This window comes from Alnus glutinosa, chromosome 13, assembly GCF_958979055.1.
Source record: "Alnus glutinosa chromosome 13, dhAlnGlut1.1, whole genome shotgun sequence".
Taxonomy (NCBI): Eukaryota; Viridiplantae; Streptophyta; class Magnoliopsida; order Fagales; family Betulaceae; genus Alnus; species Alnus glutinosa.
In genome coordinates, this window is record NC_084898.1 from 20,000,091 (window position 1) to 20,026,053 (window position 25,963).

Sequence of the window (25,963 nt, forward strand, 5' to 3'; positions counted from 1 at the left end):
CAAGTGAATTGAATTGTTTCAATTTCTATTCTCGATAGGATCAACCGTTACATCAAAATGATTGAAAAAAATGGCAGATAGGAAGAAAAATCGATCTCAGTCATTGGCCCAGCCCCCTTTTCCATTGATAGGATCGAAGAAAATCTATCTGAAGACAAAACAGGAAACTAAAAGATAACGCGTTCACGGTTGAAAATGATTTAGTGTCGTTGACGTACGTCTGATAGTGGCGCACAATTTTGTTGAAAAAATCTCGCTAATTGACTCATTGACGCACGTCTACAGTTTCCTTTCTATTCTATTACCATGTCAATTTCTTTAAAAAAATAAATTTAAACGCTATCAAAGCAGAGCAAAATATTTTTGGATTAAAAATGTGGTTTATTGACTTTATTTTTTATTTCTTATGTTTCATTTTGTATTATAGATGATACCTTGTTTATGGCTAAAGACTTGACGGAAGTTCTTATGCTTCATGTCACGAGCCTTAAAAAATTGACACGTGTTCATATGATTAATTAGAAAATTAAAAAAAAAAAAAAAACTTTTAATAAAAGGTTATTGGGGGTGGTTTGGTCATGCCTAAAGAGTAAAATGGGGGTTGTCGAAACCACCCCGGCCACAAGGGCAAAAAAAAAAAATCGTCTTTGGGTTTGCCCTTGCGTAACCACCCTCATATTGCTTAAAGGGCTGATTCAGTCACCCCGAAACTGGCCATGGCCCATGGGACACGTTTCAGTTTCTTCAAGATGCTGATGTAGACTTCCGTCAATTTTTGGACGAAAGTTTGACAAAAGTGTCATCTTTATTTTTATTCATAAATGATATATCATATCTGGAAAAAAAAAAAAAAAAAAATGAGGGGAGTTCAAAGAACCCAACATTTTTTTTTTTAAGGAAAAATACAAATAACCCCTTCAAACTATCACTACATTGTTATTGTCCTTCCAAACTACCATTTATATCAATCCTCCCCCTAAATTACCGAAAAATGTCAATGTCTCCTTAATGACAAAAATATCATTCATAAAATTATTAATTTTTTTAAAAAAAATAATCTAAAAAAAAATATTAAAAAAAATCTAAAATATATAAAAAAAAAGTTATACAAAAAAAAAAAAAAATTCAATAAGACAAAAATGTCTTTATAAATTTGAAAAAAAAATAAGCTAAAAAAAATTATTTTATGTGTAAAAATAAACTAAATTTTTTTTCACAGCCATAGATCCCATACCAAATATAAATGTGTAAAAAAAAATACAAATACAAATAACACTCTTAAAACTTTATCACCAATAGTCTACTGAGTATTTGGTGTGGGACTTAAGCATATGAGATGGGTTTCACATGCATAGATCCCATTCCAAATATAATTGTGTAAAAAAAAAAAAAAAAATACAATAAACATTCGTAGAACTTTATGACAATACTCTGTACAACATTGAATTTGTTTTAATCAGACAGCTGTATTATTTATTGGTTTTACGATATCTCTTGTTCTCACATCTCCATCTCTTATTTAGTGGATCGACCAAAACGATGTAGTTCGATTGGTTGCATGCCCAGTCAAGACCACGTGGTGTTTTTTTTTTTTTTTTTTTTTTTTTTTTTATGAACGAAGACCACGTGGTGTTAGCAAATCTTGAAATGAAGAGGCACAATATTTGACCTTGAATAAATACAAGCTAGGGAATGCGAGCAAATGCACCTTCTCCCAAAACCTGTATCCAGAAGTATGCTCTTTCCTCATGCATCCTCTACAACTTTCATGGCCAGTATCTTCGCCTTTTTTCTGTTCCTCTTTTTTCTATTATGGATATTAAGAAGAGCCCAAATAACTGCTCCTAAAACAACACTTCCACCACAAGCCGGTGGTGCGTGGCCTTTGATTGGCCACCTCCACCAATTACGAGGGACAACAGCAGCCCATATAACATTGGGTAACATGGCCGATAAGTATGGATCAATCTTCACTATCCGGCTGGGCATACATCGGGCTCTGATAGTGAGCAATTGGGAGATAGCAAAAGAGTGCTTCACCACTAATGACAAAGTCTTTGCCAGCCGTCCAAAATCTATAGCTGCAGAACTCATGGGCTACAACTATGCCATGTTAGGGTTTAGCCCTTACGGTCCTTACTGGCGCCAAGTGCGTAAAATAGCCACCCTCGAGCTCCTATCAAACCACCGGCTTGAGATGTTCAAAGACATCCGAGTGTCTGAGGTAAATACATCTATAAAAGAGATATATGAGGTCTGGGTCAAGAACAACAACATGTTGGTAGAGATGAAGAGATGGTTTGGGTCCACAACCCTAAATATTATATTTAGGATGGTTATAGGGAAGCGATTTGATGGGACTGCAACCAAGGATGAGATTAATGAAGATAACGATCAGTGGCAGAAGTCAGTAAGAGATTTCATTGAGTTGAGTGGTAGGTTTGTGGTAGCAGATGCTCTTCCTTACTTAAGGTGGTTGGACTTGGGAGGGTACGAGAGGGCCATGAAGCGAACTGCAAAAGAATTTGATGATGTCATTGAAGGTTGGTTAGAAGAACATAAGCAAAGGAAAGTTTCTGGTGAGGCAAAGGGACACCAAGACTTTATGGATGTGATGTTGTCTATTGTTACCGACGACGAAGGGATCTCTAATTATGATGCTGATACAATCACTAAAGCTACATGTCTGGTAAGTTTTTGATGTACCCTATAACAACAAGATGCATGTTCCTTGAATATTATGAACATGCATGAATATTTCGTTAAGTAGAGAGATTATCATTGATCAACTAGCTAGCTAGTATTAAATTAATAGGCATAGGCATCATAGAGTTCATAGTTGTTTGGTAACCATTTTGATCATGCATCCAAGAGAAAGATCATCAAGTCCATGACGAGAAAAATAACAATCAAATTAATATATATAATTGGCTTAACAATGTGAGGGAAGAAGTACTGTTGGTTTATGGAAATTCTTCGTTTTAACAAAACAGAAGAAGTATATTGGTGGATATCCCCCCGTGTTGTCGAGGCCTGATATGCAGGGGACGTTCAACCGTCCCCTACAGGCCTTTTATATTAAAAAATTTGTTTTCAAATCAAAAAGTTGTCTCTTATGACACTAGAGACAACTTTTTGATTTAAAAACAAATTTTTTAATATAAAAGGTTCCTCCAAGAATCATTTCCCCCGTGTTGTCAAGTTGTGAAACTATTTGGTTAAGTCTATCCAAAAGCTAGTGGTCCAATATTCAAACATTTTTTGCCTAACCATCTAAAACTTTGACTTTGGTACTTTTGCAGGCTCTTATCCTAGCGGGCACAGATACAACAACAGTAACAATGACATGGTCTCTCTCTTTGCTTCTTAACAACCGGGAAGCCCTAAAGAAAGCACAACAAGAGTTAGATGTTCAGATTGGCAGGGAGAGGCAAGTAAATGAATCCGACATGAAAAACCTGGTCTATCTCCAAGCTATCCTCAAAGAAACAATGCGTTTATACCCCGCCGCACCACTCTCTGTCCCGCACGAATCCATGGAAGACAGCACTTTGGCAGGCTATCACGTTCCAGCAGGCACACGACTTTTTGTTAATCTCTCAAAGCTCCATCGAGACCCATGTGTGTGGTCTGATCCAAATGAATTTCGGCCAGAAAGATTCCTTACAACCCATCTAGATGTTGACGCTAGGGGCCAGCATTTCGAGTTTATACCATTTGGCACTGGCAGAAGAGGGTGCGCAGGAATCTCTCTTGCGTTACAAGTTATGCAACTCACACTTGCCACCTTGTTGCACGCTTTTGAAATTACAACCCCGTCAAATGAGCCCGTGGACATGACTGAGAAAGTCGGAATTACCAACATGAAAACCACACCACTTGAAGTCCATCTCACTCCACGCCTTCCTACCCAAGTATACGCATGAGTTGATTAGATATTTGATCATTAAAATGCAAGCTAGTATATATTTTTGGGTGTATTAATAGTACTTATATATGCATGAAAATTGGAATCATGTACCGGAGTTCTTAGACATAAAGTATCTAAATTAATATATATTATGTTGTCTACAAAAATATATACATGGATGTATGGGCTTTGTTAAATGGAGAGGCGTCACTGGGGCGAGCCCCTCCACGTACGCGCTTCTGGAGTCCTAAAGTGCTTAAAACCTAGTGTTATAAATGGTTTTTTTTTTTCTTTTTGTTTTTTTTTTCTTTTTTTTGCAGCTGTATTTTGTATTCTGCCATGCCCAACTAAGGGGCTGTATTTTGCAATATCAATGATAAATAAGCTACATAGTCTTTTGTTTTTGTTTTATTTATTTTTTAATCTTTCAATATTTGTTATGAGAATCATATTAGTGGAGAGCATTAGCAGTAGCTTCTATTAGATTTTCTTTAAAATGTAGGGAATCAAATTACTTTTTCCTATACTATCTAACATATTTTAAAATTAAATGTTAGGGGAAAAAGAGATGAAGAGAAATCATTTAAATACTATTTCAATTAATTTTTTATTTATTTTTATTTTTTAACAAAATAACTGGAGTTACCAAGTGGATCTTCACTGATCCGACTCTTGAAGTCAAGCAACGCAAGCGATCAGACGACGTCGTCTCATCTTCAAAAGTGGGAATTCTTACAGATTTCAAACTTGGGCTCATTAACAAAAGAAGAATCCTGGGAAAGAATGTGTATGTTTAACAAACAACATACCACTACACGATAGCGGAGAACATTATCTTCATTACACTACAAAAACACCTTCATTTTGACGCGTGTCTACAGTACCCGTTACTGTAGACACGCGTCCAAATTGACACGTGTCATTTTAGACACGTGTCAATTTGTGAAGCCGTCCAAAATGGACACGTGTATGACATACACGTGTCCATTTGGACACGCATATGAAATACACGTGTCCATTTGGACATGTGTATTTCATATACGTGTCCAAATGGACACGTGTATTAATACACGTGTCCATTTGGACACGCATATGGAATACACGTGTCCATTTTGGACGCGTGTATATAGACACGCGTCCAATTGGACACGTGTATTCCATATGCGTGTCCAAATGGACACGTGTATTAATACACGTGTCCATTTGGACACGCATATGGAATACACGCGTCCATTTGGACACGTGGATTTCATATGCGTGTCCAAATGGACACGTGTATTAATACACGTGTCAAAAATTTATTAATTCGCCAAATATATATTAAAAAAAAAAATTCTGTGTTGTATTAATTATTTAAAAAAAAAAATCAAAAAAAAAACTCCTTACATTATTAATCATACAAATCTAATCCAAAAATACGGTGTAGATTACCCTAACCTAATTTACATATTGTACTATATGCTATATGTAAATTTGTTGGTTGGAATTTATACTTTTTAGGTTCCTTATTTATATATATATAGTATACTATTAAGCACGTAAACCCTAACCTAATTTACATATTGTACTATATGCATAATTATACAAATTTGATGCTAAATATATAATTAAACTAAATAGTTTAAATTAGGGTTTAGTTTTGTACACCATCTACGTTTAGAAACCAAAAAAAAAAAAAAATTAAACATAACAAAGTTAAAAAACCTATAATTAATACTATATATATAGATATGCATGCATGTAAACGGTTTAGAAACTATATACAGTAACCTTTTTATTTATGTCTATATATAGTAAATGCAATTATTTTTAGAGTTCTGCGCTACATAATGAATTAAATACTTATAGTTTAGTCCCTCGTAAATTTATGGCTATATATAGTACATACCCTTAGGGTTAGGGTTTATAGCATATAGTATATACACTTAGGGCTAGGGTTTATACCTATATATAGTATATATACTTAGGATTATGGTTTATCGATATATATAGTATATACACTTAGGGTTTGGGTTTTAGGGTTTATAGGTATATATAATATATACACTTAGGGCTATGTGTTATAATTTTATTGATTTTACGTTTAATGAATAATAATGTCAATATATTTTTCACGTGTCATTATTGTACACTTTTAAGTATATATATATATATATATGTTAAATCATGAGCAGTTCAAAATTAGATTGTTCCGATATATATATATAGTTATAGTTATAGTTATAGTACATTTACTTAGGGTTTAGTTTTATAGCTATATATATATATATATATATATATATATATATATATATACACTTAGGGTTTGGGTTTTAGGGTTTATAGGTATATATAATATATACACTTAGGGCTATGTGTTATAATTTTATTGATTTTACGTTTAATGAATAATAATGTCAATATATTTTTCACGTGTCATTATTGTACACTTTTAAGTATATATATATATAAGTTAAATCATGAGCAGTTCAAAATTAGATTGTTCCGATATATATATATATAGTTATAGTTATAGTTATAGTACATTTACTTAGGGTTTAGTTTTATAGCTATATATATATATATATATATATATATATATATATATATATATATATATATATATATATATATATATATATATATATATATGTATATATATATTATATACTTTTGGATAGAGGATTAGGGTTAGGGTTTATGACTAGATATAGTACGTACCCTCATGATTAGAGTTTATAGCTATATATAGTCTAGCACTTAGGGTTAGAGTTTAATTTTATGGTTAGGTTTTAGTTTTTATTTTTTATGGTTTTAGGTTTTAGTATAGTACGTACCCTTAAGGTTATAGTTTATAGCTATATATAGTATATACACTTAGAGTTATAGTTTAATTTTTTGGACCATTAAATTATTATTTTTTAAATAATATATTTATTTCTATATATAATTATTTTTTATTATATATATAGATATATTTATTACTTTTTAAATTAAATACAATTTCTACTATGGGGGACGTGTATTTTAGGGTTAGGGTTTTTTTCTATATATAGTACATACAGTTAGGGTTATGGTTGTTTGCTATACAAAATACATACACTTATGATTAGGGTTTATATGATGAGTTATATATATATATATATATATATGGTGTACTTATAAGTACGTAAACCCTAACCCTAAATTGACATATTGTACTATATGCATAATTAAACCAACTTTGTGAAGCATATATGTAGACCCAAAAAAATAATAATAATAATTAACATGAGTTCATGCAGTGCATGTACATGCAGTACATGCATTGCATGAACTTAGGGTTGCATGGGTTTATATAAAATAGATATAATATATATATATATATATATATATATATATATATATATATATATATATATATATATATATATATATATATATATATATATATATTAAATATTAAATATATATAGCATGTGGAGACGTGTATTTATAAACACGTCTCCAACTGTTTGGCCGGATGCCGCGCGGGAATTCTCCCGCGCGCCACCTGGCCAAACATTATATATTATATACGTAAAACTAATTAATAATATAAATATATATTATATTATATAAATTATATACTTATATTTATATATAAGAAATGGGTAGCTTCCAGAGGAAGCTACCCATTTCTTCTCTCTCGCTCTCTCTCTCTCTCTCTCTCTCATTTCTTCTCTCTCTCTCTCTGTCTCTCCGGCGAGCTCAGCCGGCCGGTGTGGTGAGCTCCGGCGTCGTCACGTCTCCCTCTCACCGACTGTCTCTCTCTCACCGATTCCCTCTAGCTCTCTCGCTCTCTCTCTCTCTCTCTCTCTCTCTCTCTCTCTCTCTCTCTCTCTCTCTCTCTCTCTCTCTCTCTCTCTCTCTCTTTCTCTCTCTTTCTCTCTCTACTGGGACGTCCCTCCGGCAGGGGTTGGCTAGGCCGTCGGTTCCCTTTCCTCCGGTCGGGTCAGTGGCTCTCTCTCTCTCTCTCTCTGTTCAGTCGCCGGTGCTCTTAATATATATTGCAGATAAATTTAGTGTTATATATATATACATTTGCTAACTTTTTTTTCCTTTCTCCATAATGTATATCCGAATATGCAGGTATATATATAAAGAAGGAGCCCTAAATCCACAACCTACCGTCGACAGTGAGTAATTTCCCCTTAAATTTGTATTTCATTTTTTTTTTCAACATGTAAATGAAATACTGATTGAATATATATTGTAATAATTTTTATTGTAATAATTTGGACATTTGTTCTTGATTGATAATTGTAATAATTTTTGGACTGTGTTATATTTTATTTTTTCAATTTTGCTGAATCAGTGTAAGCTTAAATTACTGTTTTTTTTTTTTTTTTTGGGGGGGTTTTCTTGGAGTAGGTATTTCATTTTTGCTATAGTTTGTGTTTTTTTTTTTAACAATGCTGCATGTATTTTTGTGTTAGTACAGATTTGATATTTAGAAATTGTGTAGGCGTTTGTATTTTTGTGTCATTTAGTGTTATATGTATTTTTATTTTTTTGAAAGCCATGTTCTTTTTTGCCATGTTGTGTTTTTTATGTTTTTAATTTTTCCTATCCTAATTTTTTATTTGAGAGGTTATATATATATATATATATTTTGAATGTGTTATTATGGATTACAATGTTTTTTTGTTAGTCAAACAAAATCAAACAATGTCCGATATTAGTTTAACGTTATAAACCAACGATGACACTTTTGAAAATAATAAATGGGAACAACCAATAAAATGGGTTTGAATAAAAAAAGAAAAAATATTAAAATTGACCGTCTACTTTTTAAGAAATACTTAAACTCCAACCCTAAACTTTATATCTTCAAATCATAACCATAAAACCAACACAATAATAAACCCTTAAATAAACTTTGAATCCTACACGTTCTTAAAAAAAACCCTTACCCTAAACTCTAAACCCTAAATCGTAAACCCTAAAAAAAAAATTCCTACACTTAAAAACCCTAACCCTAAACCTTAAACCCTAAACCCTAAACCCTAACAAACCCTAAACCCTAAAGCCTAAAAAAAAATATCATACACTTTCTAAAAAAAGAAACCCTAACACTAAAAACAAAAGTCCTATCCTTAAACCCTAAACCCTAAACCCTAAAAAAAAAAATTATCCTACACTTTCTAAAAAAAGAAACCCTAACACTAAAAACAAAAATCCTAACCTTAAACCCTTAAAAAGAAAATTTCCTACACTTTCTAAAAAAAAAATTCCTAACACTAAAAACAAAAATCCTAACCTTAAACCCTAAACCCTAAGAAACTAAAACCCTAAACCCTAAACCCTAATCCTAGATCCTTTAAAAAAAAAAAAAATTCCTACATTTTCTATAACCAAACCCTAACCTTAAACCATAACGAACCCTATATCCTAAACCCTAACAAAAAAAAAAATCCTACACTTTCTAAATTTATACCCTAAACCCTAACAAACCCTAACCCTAAACCCTTTAAAAAAAAAAAAAATCCTACACTTTCTAAATTTATACCCTAACCCTAAACCCTTTAAAAAATAAAAAAAAAATCCTACACTTTCTAAATTTATACCCTAACCCTAACAAACCCTAACCCTAAACCCTTTAAAAAAAAAAAAAAAATCCTACACTTTCTAAATTTATACCCTAACCCTAACCCTAACAAACCCTAACCCTAAACCCTAACAAACCATAACCCTAAACCCTTTAAAAAAAAAAAATCCTACACTTTCTAAATTTATACCCTAACCCTAACCCTAAACCCTAACCCTAACAAACCCTAACCCTAAACCCTAACAAACCCTAACCCTAAACCCTTTAAAAAAAAAAAAAAAAAAATCCTACACTTTCTAAATTTATACCCTAACCCTAAACCCTTTAAAAAATAAAAAAAAAAATCCTACACTTTCTAAATTTATACCCTAACCCTAACCCTAAACCCTAACCCTAACAAACCCTAACCCTAAACCCTAACAAACCCTAACCCTAAACCCTAACAAACCCTAACCCTAAACCCTTTAAAAAAAAAAAATCCTACACTTTCTAAATTTATACCCTAACCCTAACCCTAAACCCTAACCCTAACAAACCCTAACCCTAAACCCTAACAAACCCTAACCCTAAACCCTTTAAAAAAAAAAAAAATCCTACACTTTCTAAATTTATACCCTAACCCTAAACCCTTTAAATAATAAAAAAAAATCCTACACTTTCTAAATTTATACCCTAACCCTAACAAACCCTAACCCTAAACCCTAACAAACCCTAACCCTAAACCCTTTAAAAAAAAAAAAATTCCTACACTTTCTAAATTTATAACCTAACCCTAACCCTAAACCCTTACCCTAACAAACCCTAACCCTAAACCCTAACAAACCCTAACCCTAAACCCTTTAAAAAAAAAAAAAAATCCTACACTTTCTAAATTTATACCCTAACCCTAACCCTAAACCCTAAAAAAAAAAAAAAAAACCTAAACCCTCCTAAACCCTAACAAACCCTAACCCTAAACCCTAATCCCTTACAAACCCTAACCCTAAACCCTTAAGAAAAGAAAAAAAAAAAAAACAAAATCCTACACTTTTTTTTTTTAAAAAAAAAAAAAAGCCTAACCATAAACCCTAACAAACCCTAACCCTAAACCCTTTAAAAAAAAAAAAATCTTACACTTTCTAAATTTATACCCTAACCCTAACCCTAAACCCTAAACCCTAAACCCTAACCCTAAACCCTAAAAAAAAAAAAAAAACCTAAACCCTCCTAAACCCTAACAAACCCTAACCCTAAACCCTAAACCCTAAACCCTTACAAACCCTAACCCTAAACCCTAAAAAACCATAAACCCTAAACCCTAAACTCTAACAAAAAAACTAAAACCCTAAACTCTAACCATAAACCCTTTAAAAGGGAAATAAATTCGTACACCCCATGTTGCGTGACATGCTCAACTTTTTTACACGTTTATTTGTTTGACGTATGATTTGTCTTGTCCTCTTAACCCTATACAGAGGAATATGGACAAGTCTTGGATGTCAGCACCTAGGGGTACGACAACGTATAACGACGGGTGTAGGGCGTTTGTGACATTTGCCGTTCGTAACTGTACGGCCGTCGATGGAAAAATTTACTGCCCATGCAAGTATTGTCGAAATAACCAGCGTCACACTCCTGATTACGTTCTTGCCCACCTGACTGGAGGTCGGGGGATGAATCCGGGATACCATTTGTGGTATATGCACGGTGAGACTACGACTGGATCCGCTATTCCTGGTCAGTGTTCGAGTTATCACAGTGGCACAGAGGCCGCTGACCATAGCACTGAACATGGTGAAGTCACAGAACAGGAGGGTGTCGCCGTGGAACAGGATGATAACATGCACGCCATGTTGCGTGACGCCTTCGGCGTGCACGATGTTCCTGAAGCCGCAAGTACTCTTCCGCAACAAGTTGATGAAGATACGTCGTGCGAGGACGCATTGAAGTACCAAGAGCTGTTAAAGACTGCCGAGAAGCCCCTTCACCCTGGTACAAAGCACAGTAAATTGAGTGCTACTGTACACATGTACAACTTGAAGTGCGTTGGAGGTATTAGTAACAAGATTTTTTCAGACATTCTGGAATTCATCAATCAGTTGTTGCCTCCTTGCGATGAGGCATTGCCAGATAACACGTACGAGGCGAAGAAGTTCCTAAGTGGCATGGGTCTGGGGTATGAGAAGATTCCGGCGTGCCGTAACGACTGTATGTTATTCTGGAAAGACAATAAAGAATTAGATTCATGTACCGTATGTGGAGAGTCTAAGTGGAGGGCTGATACACATGTAGATGATGATGGTGAGATCATATCAGCGAGAAAAAAACGCCCGGTGAAGATCTTGAGGTGGTTTCCACTCATCCCACGGTTGCAGAGGTTATTTATGTCTGAGCATACTGCGCCCCATATGAGATGGCATGCAGAAGGCCGCACTAGGGATGGCGTATTGAGGCACCCGGCCGACGGTGAGGCATGGAGATCGTTCGACATTTTACATCCAAATTTTATGGCAGAGAGTAGAAACGTCCGGCTTGGTTTGACAGCAGATGGATTTAATCCATTTGGGAACATGAGCACATCTCACAGCACATGGCCCGTAATGCTTGTGCCGTACAATTTGCCACCTTGGATGTGCATGAAACAGTCGTCCTTCATCCTTTCCTTGGTTATCCCTGGACCGAGCTCACCAGGTATGGATATTGATGTTTACCTTCAGCCATTGATTGATGAGTTGCTGGAACTGTGGAATGTAGGGGTACGAACATTCGATGCTTCAAAGAAGGAAAATTTTATTATGCGATCTCAGTTGATGTGGACGATAAACGACTTGCCAGCGTATGCAGATTTATCAGGTTGGCCTAACAGGGGTGCGAAGGCATGTCCTTGCTGTATGCAATCGACGCGTTCTATACGCTTAAAGAACGGGTGCAAATTTTGCTATATGGGGCACAGGAGATATCTGCCGCCTGAACATCTGTGGCGGCTTAACAGGAGGACATTTGACGGTACCGAAGAATTTGCCAGCGCACCGATTGTGCCATGCGGATACGAGGTTCTCCAACAGTTGGACGGAGTTGCGTTTGGAGATGAGACCGCGGGTAAGAAGAAGAAACGGAAGAAGCGGAAGAAGGGTGCAGGGAGTTCCGATGTTATATGGAAGAAGAAAAGTATATTTTTCAGATTGCCGTATTGGAAAGACAATTTGCTTCGGCACAATCTTGATGTTATGCACATAGAGAAAAATGTCATGGACAATATACTTGGCACTATTTTGGATATAAAAGGGAAAACGAAGGACAACTTGGCAGCTCGGCTGGACTTGCAGGAAATGGGGTTGAGACCTAAGTTGCATCCGTTCACGGCCGCCAACGGTAAAACGTATATTCCCGCTGCCTGTCACACAATGTCTAAAGAGGACAAAGAAAATTTTCTGAAGGTTCTTCGAAATGTTAGGGTCCCGGACGGATACGCTTCGAACATTTCACGATGTGTTCGGCTCAAGGACCGTACAATTTCTGGCTTGAAGAGCCATGATAGCCACATACTGATGCAACAGCTTCTTCCAATTGCACTGCGTAAGTCATTGCCTGATAAAGTGGTTAGACCTCTTGTGGAGATTTCTGCATTTTTTAGAGGCATATGCTCAACAAAGCTATCACAAGAAGATATGGACCGACTGCAGGGTGACGTCTGTATCACTTTGTGCAAGCTAGAACAGATATTCCCTCCAGGGTTTTTTACCAGCATGGTCCACTTGGTTGTGCATCTTGTGCGCGAGTGTAGACTAGGCGGACCCGTGCAGTATAGATGGATGTACCCGGCAGAGAGGTAAAATTCGGCGTAATATGTAAATAAATATTTTTATTTAATTGTAATCCTAATTGACGACAATTAAATTGTCGTGTATGTGTTTAAACCAGGAGTCTGGGGAATTTCAAAAATAATGTGCGCAATAAAGCAGCTCCTGAGGGGTGCATTGCGGAGGGGTACATAGCGACCGAGCTGGTAACGTTCTGTTCAAGGTATCTGAATAACGCACCAACATTCCACAACAGACCTCAGAGGAATCCTGATGGATCCAAGGGAGCGGGCACGCGTGTTACCATGAACCGGTTGATAATGCACCAGATTCATCGTTATATTGTGTTCAACTCTGAAGAGTTTCACAATTTGCGGACGTAAGTAGTCCTAACCTTATATTTAGCAGAATTCGAGTAAAAGTATTAATAACAATTATTACATAATTGTATACACTGAATGTAGGATGCACAAAGACGCGCTTAGGCGATCATGCACTAGGGGTCGCATTACGGAGGCTCTTATTGAAGCACAACATCATGAGCAGTTCTGCGAATGGTACAGTGCATATGTAAGGAAATAGTTGTAAATTTTAAATTGGATAAATTTATGCGGGTTCAGGATTATAACCCAATGTGATGTTTACTATTTGTAATTAAAACATAGGTCGATGGCCTGGACGATCAACGTAGGGAGGAATTGGGCCACAAGTTGGTTATGCGTTGTAGAGGGCTAAAGGAGACAGCGGTGAAGTACAACAGGTACGTGGTAAATGGAAAATTATTTCGCACGCTTGCTCATGATGTGGGAAGGAGGACTCAGAATAGCGGCGTCTGTGTTCCTACCGTTGAAGGCGAAACGTACTACGGACAGTTAACCGATATATTTGAGGTCGAGTACTATGACAGGACTACGTACGTCTTATTTAAGTGCAATTGGGCAGACCCCACAATGGACAGAGGATTCACAATAGACGAGTATGGCCTAGTGTTTGTCAACTTCAATCACCTCGTCCACAGGGGAGAACAGATTCAGGACGAGCCGTACGTGCTTACATCTCAGGTGGATCAAGTATTCTACGTAGAAGATGGAAGGAACCCAAATTGGGTTTGTGCGGTTAGGACCAAACCGCGCAACGTGTACGACGTTGGACAGGGGGATGGGAGTAATGAGGATGGTACAACCTACCATGAGTGCGTACCGCTCGTACTAGCCACTGCTGACCTACCAGATACGAATGACGAATTCGAGTACGACAGGCCCGACGTAGATCCTATTGAAGCTCCCGTGATACAATGATTGATGTATTTGTTGTGAGTATAATTAGCTTGAACTCAATACACTTGACTGATATATATATTGCTTGTACAATTCGCTTGTACTGAATACAAATTTTTATTAATTGTATAAATTTCGCTGTTCTTTAGTATGTTCATTAAAAATATATTAAAAAAACATATTCTAATTAATTTGTCTGCATTTGTTCGCAGGTATTGATGGACCAGAGACCCCCTCATTATGCGTATCGGGCACCTAGCCCACCCGTGCCCCCCATGACCACGCCCACTGTTTCGACGGCATTGTATTCTGCAGCGTGGCCACACCACCCAGACGGGCCTTATAGACCATTGTTGCCGGGTACGGTGGCCGTGCCCACGTCAGATCACGGACAGAGCAGCACAGCTGGACCTTGCAGCTCTCCATTGTCGGAGCTGCCGACATTATCTCAGATAGGGTTCACCCAACCGGGTAACGCATATCGATGGTGGCTGCGAGAAGGGATGGGGTCACAGGGTTATGCGCCGTACTTTCCGTATACGTATAGTGGACCTATGACGTGTAACCCTGATAGTGAGACGCAGGATGTAGGATTTCCACTGTCACAGACCGGGGAGATGCAGATGCCGGCTATGGGGTTGGGACAGATACCGGCACAGGCGGCGATGCCTGGCCAGATTTTGGGGCCGAGACAGATGCCAGCATCGGGGGCGAGTCAGGGCCCGGGCCCGAGACAGATGCCAGCATCGGGGGCGAGTCAGGGCCCGGGGCCGAGACGGATGCCAGCATCGGGGGCGAGTCAGGGCCCGAGGCATGTAGAGAGCCAGATGCCTTTATCTGGTGAGAGCCAGATGCCACTTTCCGGTGAGAGTCAGATGCCACTTTCCGGTGAGAGTCAGATGCCACTTTCCGGTGAGAGTCAGATGCCAGATGTGGGGGGGAGCCAGAGTACCCATGAGGAGGACGTTGCGATGTTGGGTACCGATCAGTTGGCCCCCGGTAGTCCCCAGGATATGGATTCAGATGATGATCAGCAGAATCCACAAGCCGGAGGGGTTGGGGAGGAGGTTGCGGGCGACCCAGCGACCCAGCACATACGGATTGAGCAGATTCGGTTGATGGGTAAGTACATATTTAGACATCCTTAAAACTCATATTCTCTTACCAAATTTTTGTTTTTTTTGTTTTGGTTTTTAAATAAATAAATATTTGATTAGAAATTGTTTATATATATATATATATGTTCTTTAATCTTATGATTAAATTTTTAACATTAATGTTGAATATTTCTTTCATTAGGGTACAACCCAGACGGGACCATTTATTATGAGGTGATTGACGACCCAGCGAGAAACTGGGTCCTCCCGAGGGGTAAGAAGGTTGTATTGCAGTACAATGCTGCTATACAACCTGTAGGACGGGCCTGCAATCGATTTCGGCGGGCTGAGGGCAAGATGATCAGGAGTGGGTCCTACATACACATGCGGGACGAATGGGCGAAGGTAAATAGGCAGATTAAGCAGGCAATGTGGGACGCGCTGATGGTATGTCTATGAATATAATTTAATTATTTATTTGAATTAAACTTGAGATTAATGTATTTCTTGAAGTTTTTAAACCTATAAAAATGTGTTGAATGTGCAGGAGGAGTTCTATGTACCTGTATCAGTAGACGCGCGCAGGGCACAACAGGAGGCTTTATGTGATATTGGCCGTAAGCACCGCTCGTGGAAGTCGAGGTTCAAAACCAAACTACGTATTAGAGACGGTGACACGCCCGAGATTATCCGTGCGAGAATGCCGGACAATTTTTTTGGCAACTATGACGCAGAAGATGTAGAGTTCCTGCTGAGAGATTGGTGCCGTGAGCAAAAAATCGTATGTAAGCCAAGAAAATGTTGTGGTTTTTTAATAACAGTTTATTTAATTTTAGTTTTAATTTAAGTGTGTCAATGCTTACATTTTTATTTTCATGTTAAATGCGTAGGCAACCTCTGAACGGATGAAGAGGCTGCGTGAGCAGAATGACCTTCCTCATTGTACGAGATCTAAAAGTTATGCCAGATTTAATCACGAGGAGGTATGAAAATATATATGTTTATGTTATATATATTTGTTGATAATTGTTTTTATTTTTATTTATACTATTTTTATCGCTATCTGTTTCTTATATATGTCAACTGCATGACGACAGACATGTACATCTGGCACGCCCCCCACTCGCGCCGCGTCGTTCGTGAAGACCCACACAAGGAAGGACGGCACTCACGTGAACGAACGTACACGGGTCCTATGCGTATGCTACTGATTTAATTTACTATTATTTTTAAAATTATGTGTGATTTGTCATTATTCAATATATGACTTGTTCATGTTGACGACGTACAGGAGAGGATGACGCAGAGTTTATCCAGTGATCCAGCCGCCACGCAAAGCGTCTCCGCAGACACGGTGCGTTGGGCACCGAACGACGCTTACGAACAGGCGGTTGGGAGGCCTGAGTATGCAGGGAGGGTTCGGCAGGTTGGGCCGAACGTCACACCTGTTCGGGGGACATGTTTCTCATATAGGCCTCGGTCACAAGGGGGACCATCTCAGGGCACGTCTCGGGATTGGGCCGAAAACACTCGGAAGATGGAAGAGATGCAAGCGGAGCTACAGGCTGAGCGAGCGAGGAATGACCTGTTGGAGCAGCGCCTGCGACAGGTTGAGGTCTTCATGTCCTCCATGGGAGCATCAGCACCATGTCTTGGTACGCCTTCACCTGCACACGTAGGTAGTACGTCGTCTGTTAGTAGTGCATCTGCAGGTATGATTTATACTGTGTGTAGGAAAAAATTAATTTCAATTTATTTTAATTACCCCTTTAATTTTGCAAGTAATATTATATACTTTAATTGTCTATATGATTTGCAGGTAATTCGACAACGGTTGGTACGTTGTCGCCTGTTGGACGACGGCTGACCCAGCATTCCATTGTCGCTACACCTTCGCCCGCTACACCATTCCTTGCTCAGCAATCGCCGGTTGGCGATAACACGCCTGGGACGGTACCTCCTCATTCGCAGGGACGCCCTTCAGATTTGTAGATATTTTGTGTAATTAATTTTTATGTGTAAATATTTGCTTAGTTAACGAATACGTTATTAACTTATGATTTGTGTAATATTATTTTGTGTAGTTTTTCTGTAAAATCAATATTTTGTTATTTGTGGTCGGAAATAATAAAATTTGAAATAACTATTAAAATTATTATACCAAATAATTTTAAATAACCAATACCAAAACTAAATTGAAGAAAAAAAATCCAAATTGGGTTTTTTATTTAATTAAATTTTTAATTTAATTAATTAATCGTATTTTTAATTTAATTTAAAAATACAATTAAATAATTAAATTAAAATTTTATTTAAATGAAAAATTCGATTTGGATTTTTTTAAAAAAAATATAACCAATTTGACACGTGTATCTAAATACACGTGTCAAAACAAGTTGACACGTGTATTGAGATACACGTGTCAAATTTGACACGTGTATCTCAATACACGTGTCAAAGTGTTTTGACACGAGTATTTAAAATACTCGTGTCAAACGGTTTGACACGTGTATCTTAATACACGTGTCAAAACACTTTGACACGTGTATTGAGATACACGTGTCAAATTTGACACGTGTATCTCAATACACGTGTCAACTTGTACACTTAATGTCGTGCACATTTGACACGCGTCTTACGCGTGTCAAAGTGCACGTGTCTAAATGTTTGACACGTGTACAGCACTGTACACGTGTCAAAATGCACGTGTCAAAGTGCATACATTTTTGTAGTGTTATTTTTCTCACTTTTTCATATTTTTTAATGACAATTCACATCAAAACATTCTCACTTTTTTCTTTTTTTATATCACATCAATGATTTTTTATTATTATTCAAATAAAAAAATTTACTACAATATAATTTTTTTTTACTTTTCTATACAAATTTTTTTTACTTTATATCATATTATCACTTTTTTACTACTTTTAAAATTAATAATCTATTACTCTATTATGTACAAGCATTTGCCAAACAAAAATCCACTCGGAATGCAGACAGAGACAGGAGTGCTTCATCTGGTTGGTTGGAAATATATAATTATTTTCATTGCTTGATATGAAAATATTATAAAATTCAAATGAGAGTTATACGCAAAGAAAAAAAAAAACAAAAAAAAAAATGTTGTGGCCTTGTGGGTCGACTGATTGGACCAGCTTTTCAATTTCATTCTTAATTACAGTAGTCAGCTGCTAGCTATTAAAGCTTTAGCCCCACTTTTTATTACGTAAAGAAATCATGGCTAGCTCTAGTATCAAAGGAACAGGAAAGTAATTCAAATGAATTGGAGAATATTTAGTTAATTTTATTTAATAAGTAAAATTATTATTTATATTCTTATAGACAAATTTACTCTTCACATAATGCTAACTAAATTCCTTTTAGTTCATTTGAACCGTAGAAGAGCTAAATGCAATATCGAAAAACTGGTCTCATCGATATAATCCTCGGCGATCTCATGTTGGAAATAAATAAAGAATATAAGAAAACTTACGAAGGCAAAAAATATGAAATTTAGACTTTAAAGTTCAATCGTAACGGCGATATTTTTAAAACGTATTTTGTCCCATTTTAAATGTTAAAGATATATATATATATATATATATATATATATATATATGACAAAATAGTCCCCAACAAAATAGTCCTCAGGATAACAAGAAACACCACCCTTACGGAGAATTGCACAAAAGAAATAAACTATATTTGTTGTATTTTCATGAAGGTACGGAAGGGCACTTAATTCCAATGGATTATGTATCTCCTGGCCTCTTTTAAGCTAATTGTGCTTTATCAGCAAAATGTAGACCGCTTTACCTTTCATCATCTCCATCTCTATATACTTTGTGTAAAAATAGGAGTAACTGCAGCGTTTGGCAAATGTTTAACTCCCACCCTCCCAAAAAAAAAAACAAAAAAAAGCTAAAACACACTTTAAAAAAAAAAAGATTAAAAATATTTTTCGGCGTTTGGCTCGCACGAAAAAATTATGAAATGCGAAAATCAGAGTTTGGCAAATGTCGCCGGAATCTAGCAACGTCCGGTCGCCGTTGCCGGATTCTGGGGAGCAAGTTTAGCCGGACTCTTCCGAATCCGGCCAGATCAGTGGCCGAATTAGTCCAGATCCTGCCTGCCTCTGACCATGGCCTGAATCTGGCAATATTATATCATATAAATGTTATTATTATATACTAAATAAATTAGGATAAGTAATTAAGTATGATTCAAAATTTTCATATCATATTATAAATAATCTCATATCATATTATATGAATTATTATTCATAACTATATATAATTAAAAATTAAGCTATAACAAAATATGATATAATCATGTAAATTATATAATATGATCTAACAATTCATATGAATATGATATAAAGATTTATATGCGATATAATTAAGTGTGTATATATATAATGTTATAACTATAAATTATAGTTATATAATGTCACGTAATTCATAAATTCTAATGGATAAGTATACAATTCATAGTAATGTAAATTATAAAGATTAGGAACTAATGGTAACTGGATCATTTTACCACAAAAAATCGATATTTTTTTTTCCAGCCGACTTGAGCTTAATTTGTAATTTTTAAAACTCATCATATGAGTTCGAGCTCGATTTGAGCTCGTGATAAGTAAGCTCGAGAGCGGCTCGAGCTAGTGATAAGAAAGTTCGAGCTCGTGATAAATTTAAATGAGTCAACCTTGGACATACACTACTCGCCCAAACTCGACTCGTTTACATCCCTAGGAGTGGTAGAAGAGTACGTTTGCCCTGGAATATCTTTTGGCCTTCAAATGATACACTTAGCACCGGCTAGTCTCTTGCAAATATTGTATGAGATCTCAATTCCTTCGAATGCGTTGGTACGTTGATATGACTGAGAGCCTTGGACTAACGAACCTGAAAGCCACTCCGGCCTACCTTCCAAGCTTTATGGATTAACCACCGTCTAATTAATACAATTCATGGCCATGGATAGGCCTAAGTACTGTGATGATACGATTCTCATATTATATATGAATATGCATATTATTGCAATCCCTTTATTATTAAGAAATATTTTCTGATAATTATATGAATACAATCTTTTTATTACTCAAAATTTTTCTTATAATTATTAATAACATTAAGATAAAGAGCTTCTATATATATATATTAAAAAAAAAAAATTAATTATTAGATTTGTAGGACTCACATATGAGTTGTTAATCTATAAGTTTTCAAGCTCCGGTCAACCTCGAACACTGGCTCAGTATGCCACCCATTTATCTAAGAAAATCTATCCGAAGACAAAAACAGGAAATTAAAAGATAACGCGTTCACGATTAAAAGCACAATTTTGTTGAAAAAATCTCGCTAATTATTATTAACCAACTAATCAAGGGCCTACGTACAAACTGATTGAGAGAAGTAATTGACGTCGATCTACAGTTTGGGAGTGCTCTAATTAAGGTCTAAGGCCCCAGAAATATCGCTTTTTTACATATATACAAGATGATTTAATTAGCTTTCCTTAATTTCTATTCTATTACCATGTCAATTTCTTTAACAAAAATAAATTTAAACGTTCCTGTAATACTCTCCAACACGCGCTATTGAAGCAGAGCAAAATATTATTGGGTTAAAAATGTGGTTTATTAACTTTATTTTTTATCTCTTATAATTTATTTTGTATCGTAAATGATTTCTTGTTTATGGCTAAAGATTTGATGAAAGTTCTTACGTTCCACATCACTAGCCTTAAAAAATTGACATGTGTCCCTATGATTGATTAAAAAAATTAAAAATAATTTTTTTTTTTAAAAAAAACTTTTAATAAAAGTTCATTGGGGGTGGTTCGGTCACACCCAAAGAGCAAAATGGCGGTTGCCGAAACCACCCCCACAAGGCCAAAAAAAAAAAAATCGTCTTTGGGTTTGGCCCTGCGTAACAACCCCCATTTTGCTTAAAGGGCTGGTCTGGGAGTGGCCGAACTAGCCATGGCTCATGGGACACGATTCAGTTTCTTAATGATGTTGATGTAGACTTTTGTCAATTTTTGGACAGAAGTACCATCTTTATTTTTATCCATAAACAGTATACCATATTTGAAAAAAAATAAAATAAAAAACCAACAGCAAAAAAAAAAAATAAAGTGTTTAAACCATGTATCAAGGTCAAAGAGCCCAATTAGAAAAAAAAAAAAAAAGAAAAAAAAAAGTCAAGAACCCAACATTTCTTTTAGAAAAAAGTACATATAATCCCCTCAAACTACCATCACATTGTCAATGTCCCTCAAACTACCAATTGTGTCAATCTCCCCTCCAAACTACCGAAAAATGTCAATGTTCTTCTAATGACAAATAATATTCATAAATTATTATGTTTTTTAAAAAATAAACTAAAAAAATTATTAAAAAAAAATCTAAAATAAAAATAAAAAGTAAAAATGGGTTTTTCTTTTCTTTTTTTTCTTTTTTTTTAAATTATTTTTTCGTTTGTTTTTTTTAAAAAAAAAAAATCGTTCTTTTTCATTATTTTTAATTTTTTTTTTCGAATTTATAAAGACATTTTTGTTTTATTGAAAAAAGTTAGGATCATTTTTATCTTTTTGTTGCTCTTAAGGAGACATTGACATTTTTTAATAGTTTGAAAAGGGATAGCAGAGCCAGCATTGCAACTTTGGGGGCAAGACACGATTGAAAAAAAAAAATTTGGGGGGACAAATATAAAAAAATAAAAAATTTTAGAGGTAAGATTTTAATTTTTTTTCCTTGAGAAAACCTTGGGCCTTGGGGTCCCTTGGGTGGGCAGGCTCCCCAAGACTCTATGTGGCTTTTGCCACTGGATAAAACTAGTAGTTCGAGATATATTGACAATAAAATAGTAGTTTGAAAAAATTAATTTTATTTTTTATCTATAAGAAACAAAAAGATAAAAAAAGCAAAAGAACGAATCAAAGTTACAGTTGACGTGACCAAATCTTCACACTGCACATGGGAAAAGCGGAACAGTGTATATGAGATTTATCATTACAAATACTCAACAACTCTCAAATCTCTCTCAATCGATCTCAAACAAGAAAAAGAGAAAGCTTTTGGGGAAATACCGAGAGGCGAGAAAGCTGAGAGACCACAGTCCGTCGGTCTGCCCGTGCGTCCACTTTCCACGCGCCACCGCTCAGTGCAACGTGAGTTATCTGTTCCTTTGCTACTCCTCTGTTCCTCTGTTAATTACTTTGTGTAGTCTCTGATTTGTGGCTTTGCATGCAAAGCCACTTTAGGAACCAAAATATGGTTCAGCTTTCGAAATTTGGAGCTTTTTTTTGGAAAGAAATAATCGTAAGAGAGCAGGTGGGGTGGGAATGAAGGTGGTGAACCGGTGGTGCAAGCCACCGTCTGGGTCACTGGGCGAGTTTTCTAATAGAGTATAGAAGTAGAAGTTGTAGATAAGTCTGCAAGTCTTTTCCAAATTCCAGTAGAGTTATACAATTCTGTAGGGGAAATATATTTGTACAAACTCTATTTTTTTTAAAAAAAATACTCACATTTCTTATGGAAACATAGACCTATCCATGTGAGATGGGTCTCACATGGTCCACACTAAATGAAGTGTACAAATGGCACTCTTAGAACTTTAACAAAAAGACAAAAGCTTATGACTAATACTCTGTACAACTTTGATTTGGTTTTAATCAGACCGTCTTATTTTTTGGTTTTACGATATCTTGTTCTCACATCTCCATCTCTTATTTAGTCGATCGACGACCAAAACGATGTGGTTCGATTGGTTGCATGGTGTTTGCAAATCTTGAAATGAAGAGGCACAATATTTGACCTTGAATATATACAAGCTAGGGACTGCCCGCAACAGAACCATGCACCTTCTCCCAAAACCTCTATCCAGAAGTATGCTCTTTCCTCATGCATCCTCTGCAACTTTCATGGCCAGTATCTTCGCCTTTTTTCTGTTCCTCTTCTTTCTATTATGGATATTAAGAAGGGCCCAAATAACTGCTCGTAAAACAACACTTCCACCACAAGCCGGTGGCGCGTGGCCTTTGATTGGCCACCTCCACCAATTACGAGGGACAACACCGGCCCATATAACATTGGGTAACATGGCCGATAAGTATGGATCGATCTTCACTATCCGGCTGGGCGTACATCGGGCTCTGATAGTGAGCAGTTGGGAGATAGCAAAAGAGTGCTTCACCACTAATGACAAAGCCTTTGCCAGCCGTCCAAAAGCTATAGCTACACAACTCATGGGCTACAACTATGCCATGTTTGGGTTTAGCCCTTACGGTCCTTACTGGCGCCAAGTGCGTAAAATAGCCACCCTCGAGCTCCTATCAAACCACCGCCTTGAGATGTTCAAAGACATCCGAGTGTCTGAGGTAAATACATCTATAAAAGAGATATATGAGGTCTGGGTCAAGAACAAAAACATGTTGGTAGAGATGAAGAGATGGTTTGGGTCCACAACCCTGAATGTTTTATTTAGGATGGTTGTAGGGAAGCGATTTGATGGGACTGCAACCAAGGATGAGATTAATGAAGATAACGATCAGTGGCAGAAGTCAGTAAGAGATTTCGTTGAGTTGAGTGGTACGTTTGTGGTAGCGGATGTTCTTCCTTACTTGAGGTGGTTGGACTTGGGAGGGCACGAGAGGGCCATGAAGCGAACTGCAAAAGAATTTGATGATGTCGTTGAAGGTTGGTTAGAAGAACATAAGCAAAGGAAAGTTTATGGTGAGGCAAAGGGACACCAAGACTTTATGGATGTGATATTGTCTATTGTTACTGACGACGAAGATATCTCTAATTATGATGCTGATACAATCACTAAAGCTACATGTCTGGTAAGCTTTTGATATAACCTATAACTAACTTCACATGCATGTATACGACAAGATGCATGTTCCTTGAATATTATTAACATGCATGAATATTTCGTTAAGTAGAGTGATTATCATTGATCAACTAGCTAGCTAGTATTAAATTAATAGGCATAGGCATCATAGAGTTCATAGTTGTTTGGTAAACATTTTGATCATGCATCCAAGAGAATTAAGGATCATCAAGTCCATGACGAGAAAAATAACAGTCAAATTAATATATATAATTGGCTTAACAATGTGAGGGAAGAAGTACTGTTGGTTTATGGAAATTCTTCGTTTTAACAAAACAGAAGAAGTATATTGGTGGATATCCCCCGTGTTGTCAGGTTGTGAAACTATTTGGTTAAGTCTATCCAAAGGCTAGTGGTCCAATATTCAAACTTTTTTTGCCTAACCATCTAAAACTTCGACTTTGGTACTTTTGCAGGCCCTTATCCTAGCGGGCACAGATACAACAACAGTAACAATGACATGGTCTCTCTCTTTGCTTCTTAACAACCGGGAAGCCCTAAAGAAAGCACAACAAGAATTAGATGTCCAGATTGGCAGGGAGAGGCAAGTAAATGAATCCGACATGAAAAACCTGGTCTATCTCCAAGCTATCCTTAAAGAAACAATGCGTTTATACCCCGCCGTACCGCTCTCTGTCCCCCACGAATCCATGGAAGACTGCACTTTGGCTGGCTATCACGTTCCAACAGGCACACGACTTTTTGTTAATCTCTCAAAGCTCCATCGAGACCCACGTGTGTGGTCTGATCCAAATGAATTTCGGCCAGAAAGATTCCTTACAACCCATCTGGATGTTGACGCTAGGGGCCAGCATTTCGAGTTTATACCATGCATTTGGCACCGGCAGAAGAGGGTGCGTGGGAATTTCTCTTGCATTGCAAGTTATGCAACTCACACTTGCTACCTTGTTGCACGCTTTTGAAATTACAACCCCATCAAATGAGCCCGTGGACATGACTGAGAAAGTCGGAATTACCAACATGAAAACCACACCACTTGAAGTCCATCTCACTCCACGCCTTCCTACCCAAGTATATGCATGATTTGATTAATTAGTATATATTTGGGTGTACTAATAATACATATATATGCATGAAAATTGGAATCATGTACCAGAGTTCTTAGACATAAAGTATCTAAATTAATATTATGTTGTCAACAAAAATATATACATGCATGCATGTATGGGCTTTGTTAAATGGAGAGGCGTCACTGGGGCGTCCTAAAGTGCTTAAAAACAGTGTTATAAATGTTTTTTTTTTTTTTTTTTTTTTTTTGCAGCTGCATCTGCCATGCCCAACTAATGGGCTGTATTTTGCAATATCAATGATAAATAAGCTACAAAGTCTTTTTTTTTTTTTTTAAAGAATCATATTATGATTTTAGTGGAGATATTTTTTATATATAAGAATCATATTATAAGAACCACGTCTCAGACTAACTGGGAA

The 25,963-nt window shown here is 36.4% G+C and overlaps 4 protein-coding genes and 1 pseudogene across 4 annotated transcripts; all 5 read left to right on the forward strand.

Moving 5' to 3' along the window:
* Positions 1 to 1,708: 1,708 nt before the first annotated feature.
* LOC133853707 (cytochrome P450 CYP82D47-like) lies at positions 1,709 to 4,057 on the forward strand. The gene is made up of 2 exons (XM_062289717.1): positions 1,709 to 2,689; positions 3,303 to 4,057. Exons 1-2 carry the CDS (start codon positions 1,736 to 1,738, stop codon positions 3,924 to 3,926), a joined length of 1,578 nt encoding a protein of 525 aa, XP_062145701.1. The 5' UTR covers positions 1,709 to 1,735; the 3' UTR covers positions 3,927 to 4,057.
* Positions 4,058 to 12,869: 8,812 nt separating this feature from the next.
* Positions 12,870 to 13,875, forward strand: LOC133853947 (uncharacterized). The gene is made up of 4 exons (XM_062289967.1): positions 12,870 to 13,266; positions 13,359 to 13,616; positions 13,702 to 13,765; positions 13,858 to 13,875. The coding sequence occupies exons 1-4, from the start codon at positions 12,986 to 12,988 to the stop codon at positions 13,873 to 13,875; spliced, it is 621 nt and encodes a 206-aa protein (XP_062145951.1). The 5' UTR covers positions 12,870 to 12,985.
* Positions 13,876 to 14,410: 535 nt separating this feature from the next.
* LOC133854864 (uncharacterized) lies at positions 14,411 to 16,536 on the forward strand. Its single transcript, XM_062291131.1, has 5 exons — positions 14,411 to 14,549; positions 14,727 to 15,636; positions 15,814 to 16,058; positions 16,159 to 16,396; positions 16,502 to 16,536. The coding sequence occupies exons 1-5, from the start codon at positions 14,532 to 14,534 to the stop codon at positions 16,510 to 16,512; spliced, it is 1,422 nt and encodes a 473-aa protein (XP_062147115.1). The 5' UTR covers positions 14,411 to 14,531; the 3' UTR covers positions 16,513 to 16,536.
* A 32-nt stretch (positions 16,537 to 16,568) lies between these two features.
* Positions 16,569 to 17,728, forward strand: LOC133855038 (uncharacterized). The gene is made up of 4 exons (XM_062291332.1): positions 16,569 to 16,594; positions 16,709 to 16,810; positions 16,903 to 17,323; positions 17,431 to 17,728. Exons 3-4 carry the CDS (start codon positions 16,909 to 16,911, stop codon positions 17,601 to 17,603), a joined length of 588 nt encoding a protein of 195 aa, XP_062147316.1. The 5' UTR covers positions 16,569 to 16,594; positions 16,709 to 16,810; positions 16,903 to 16,908; the 3' UTR covers positions 17,604 to 17,728.
* Positions 17,729 to 23,390: 5,662 nt separating this feature from the next.
* On the forward strand, positions 23,391 to 25,719 carry LOC133854517 (cytochrome P450 CYP82D47-like; annotated as a pseudogene).
* The last annotated feature ends 244 nt before the right edge of the window (positions 25,720 to 25,963 follow it).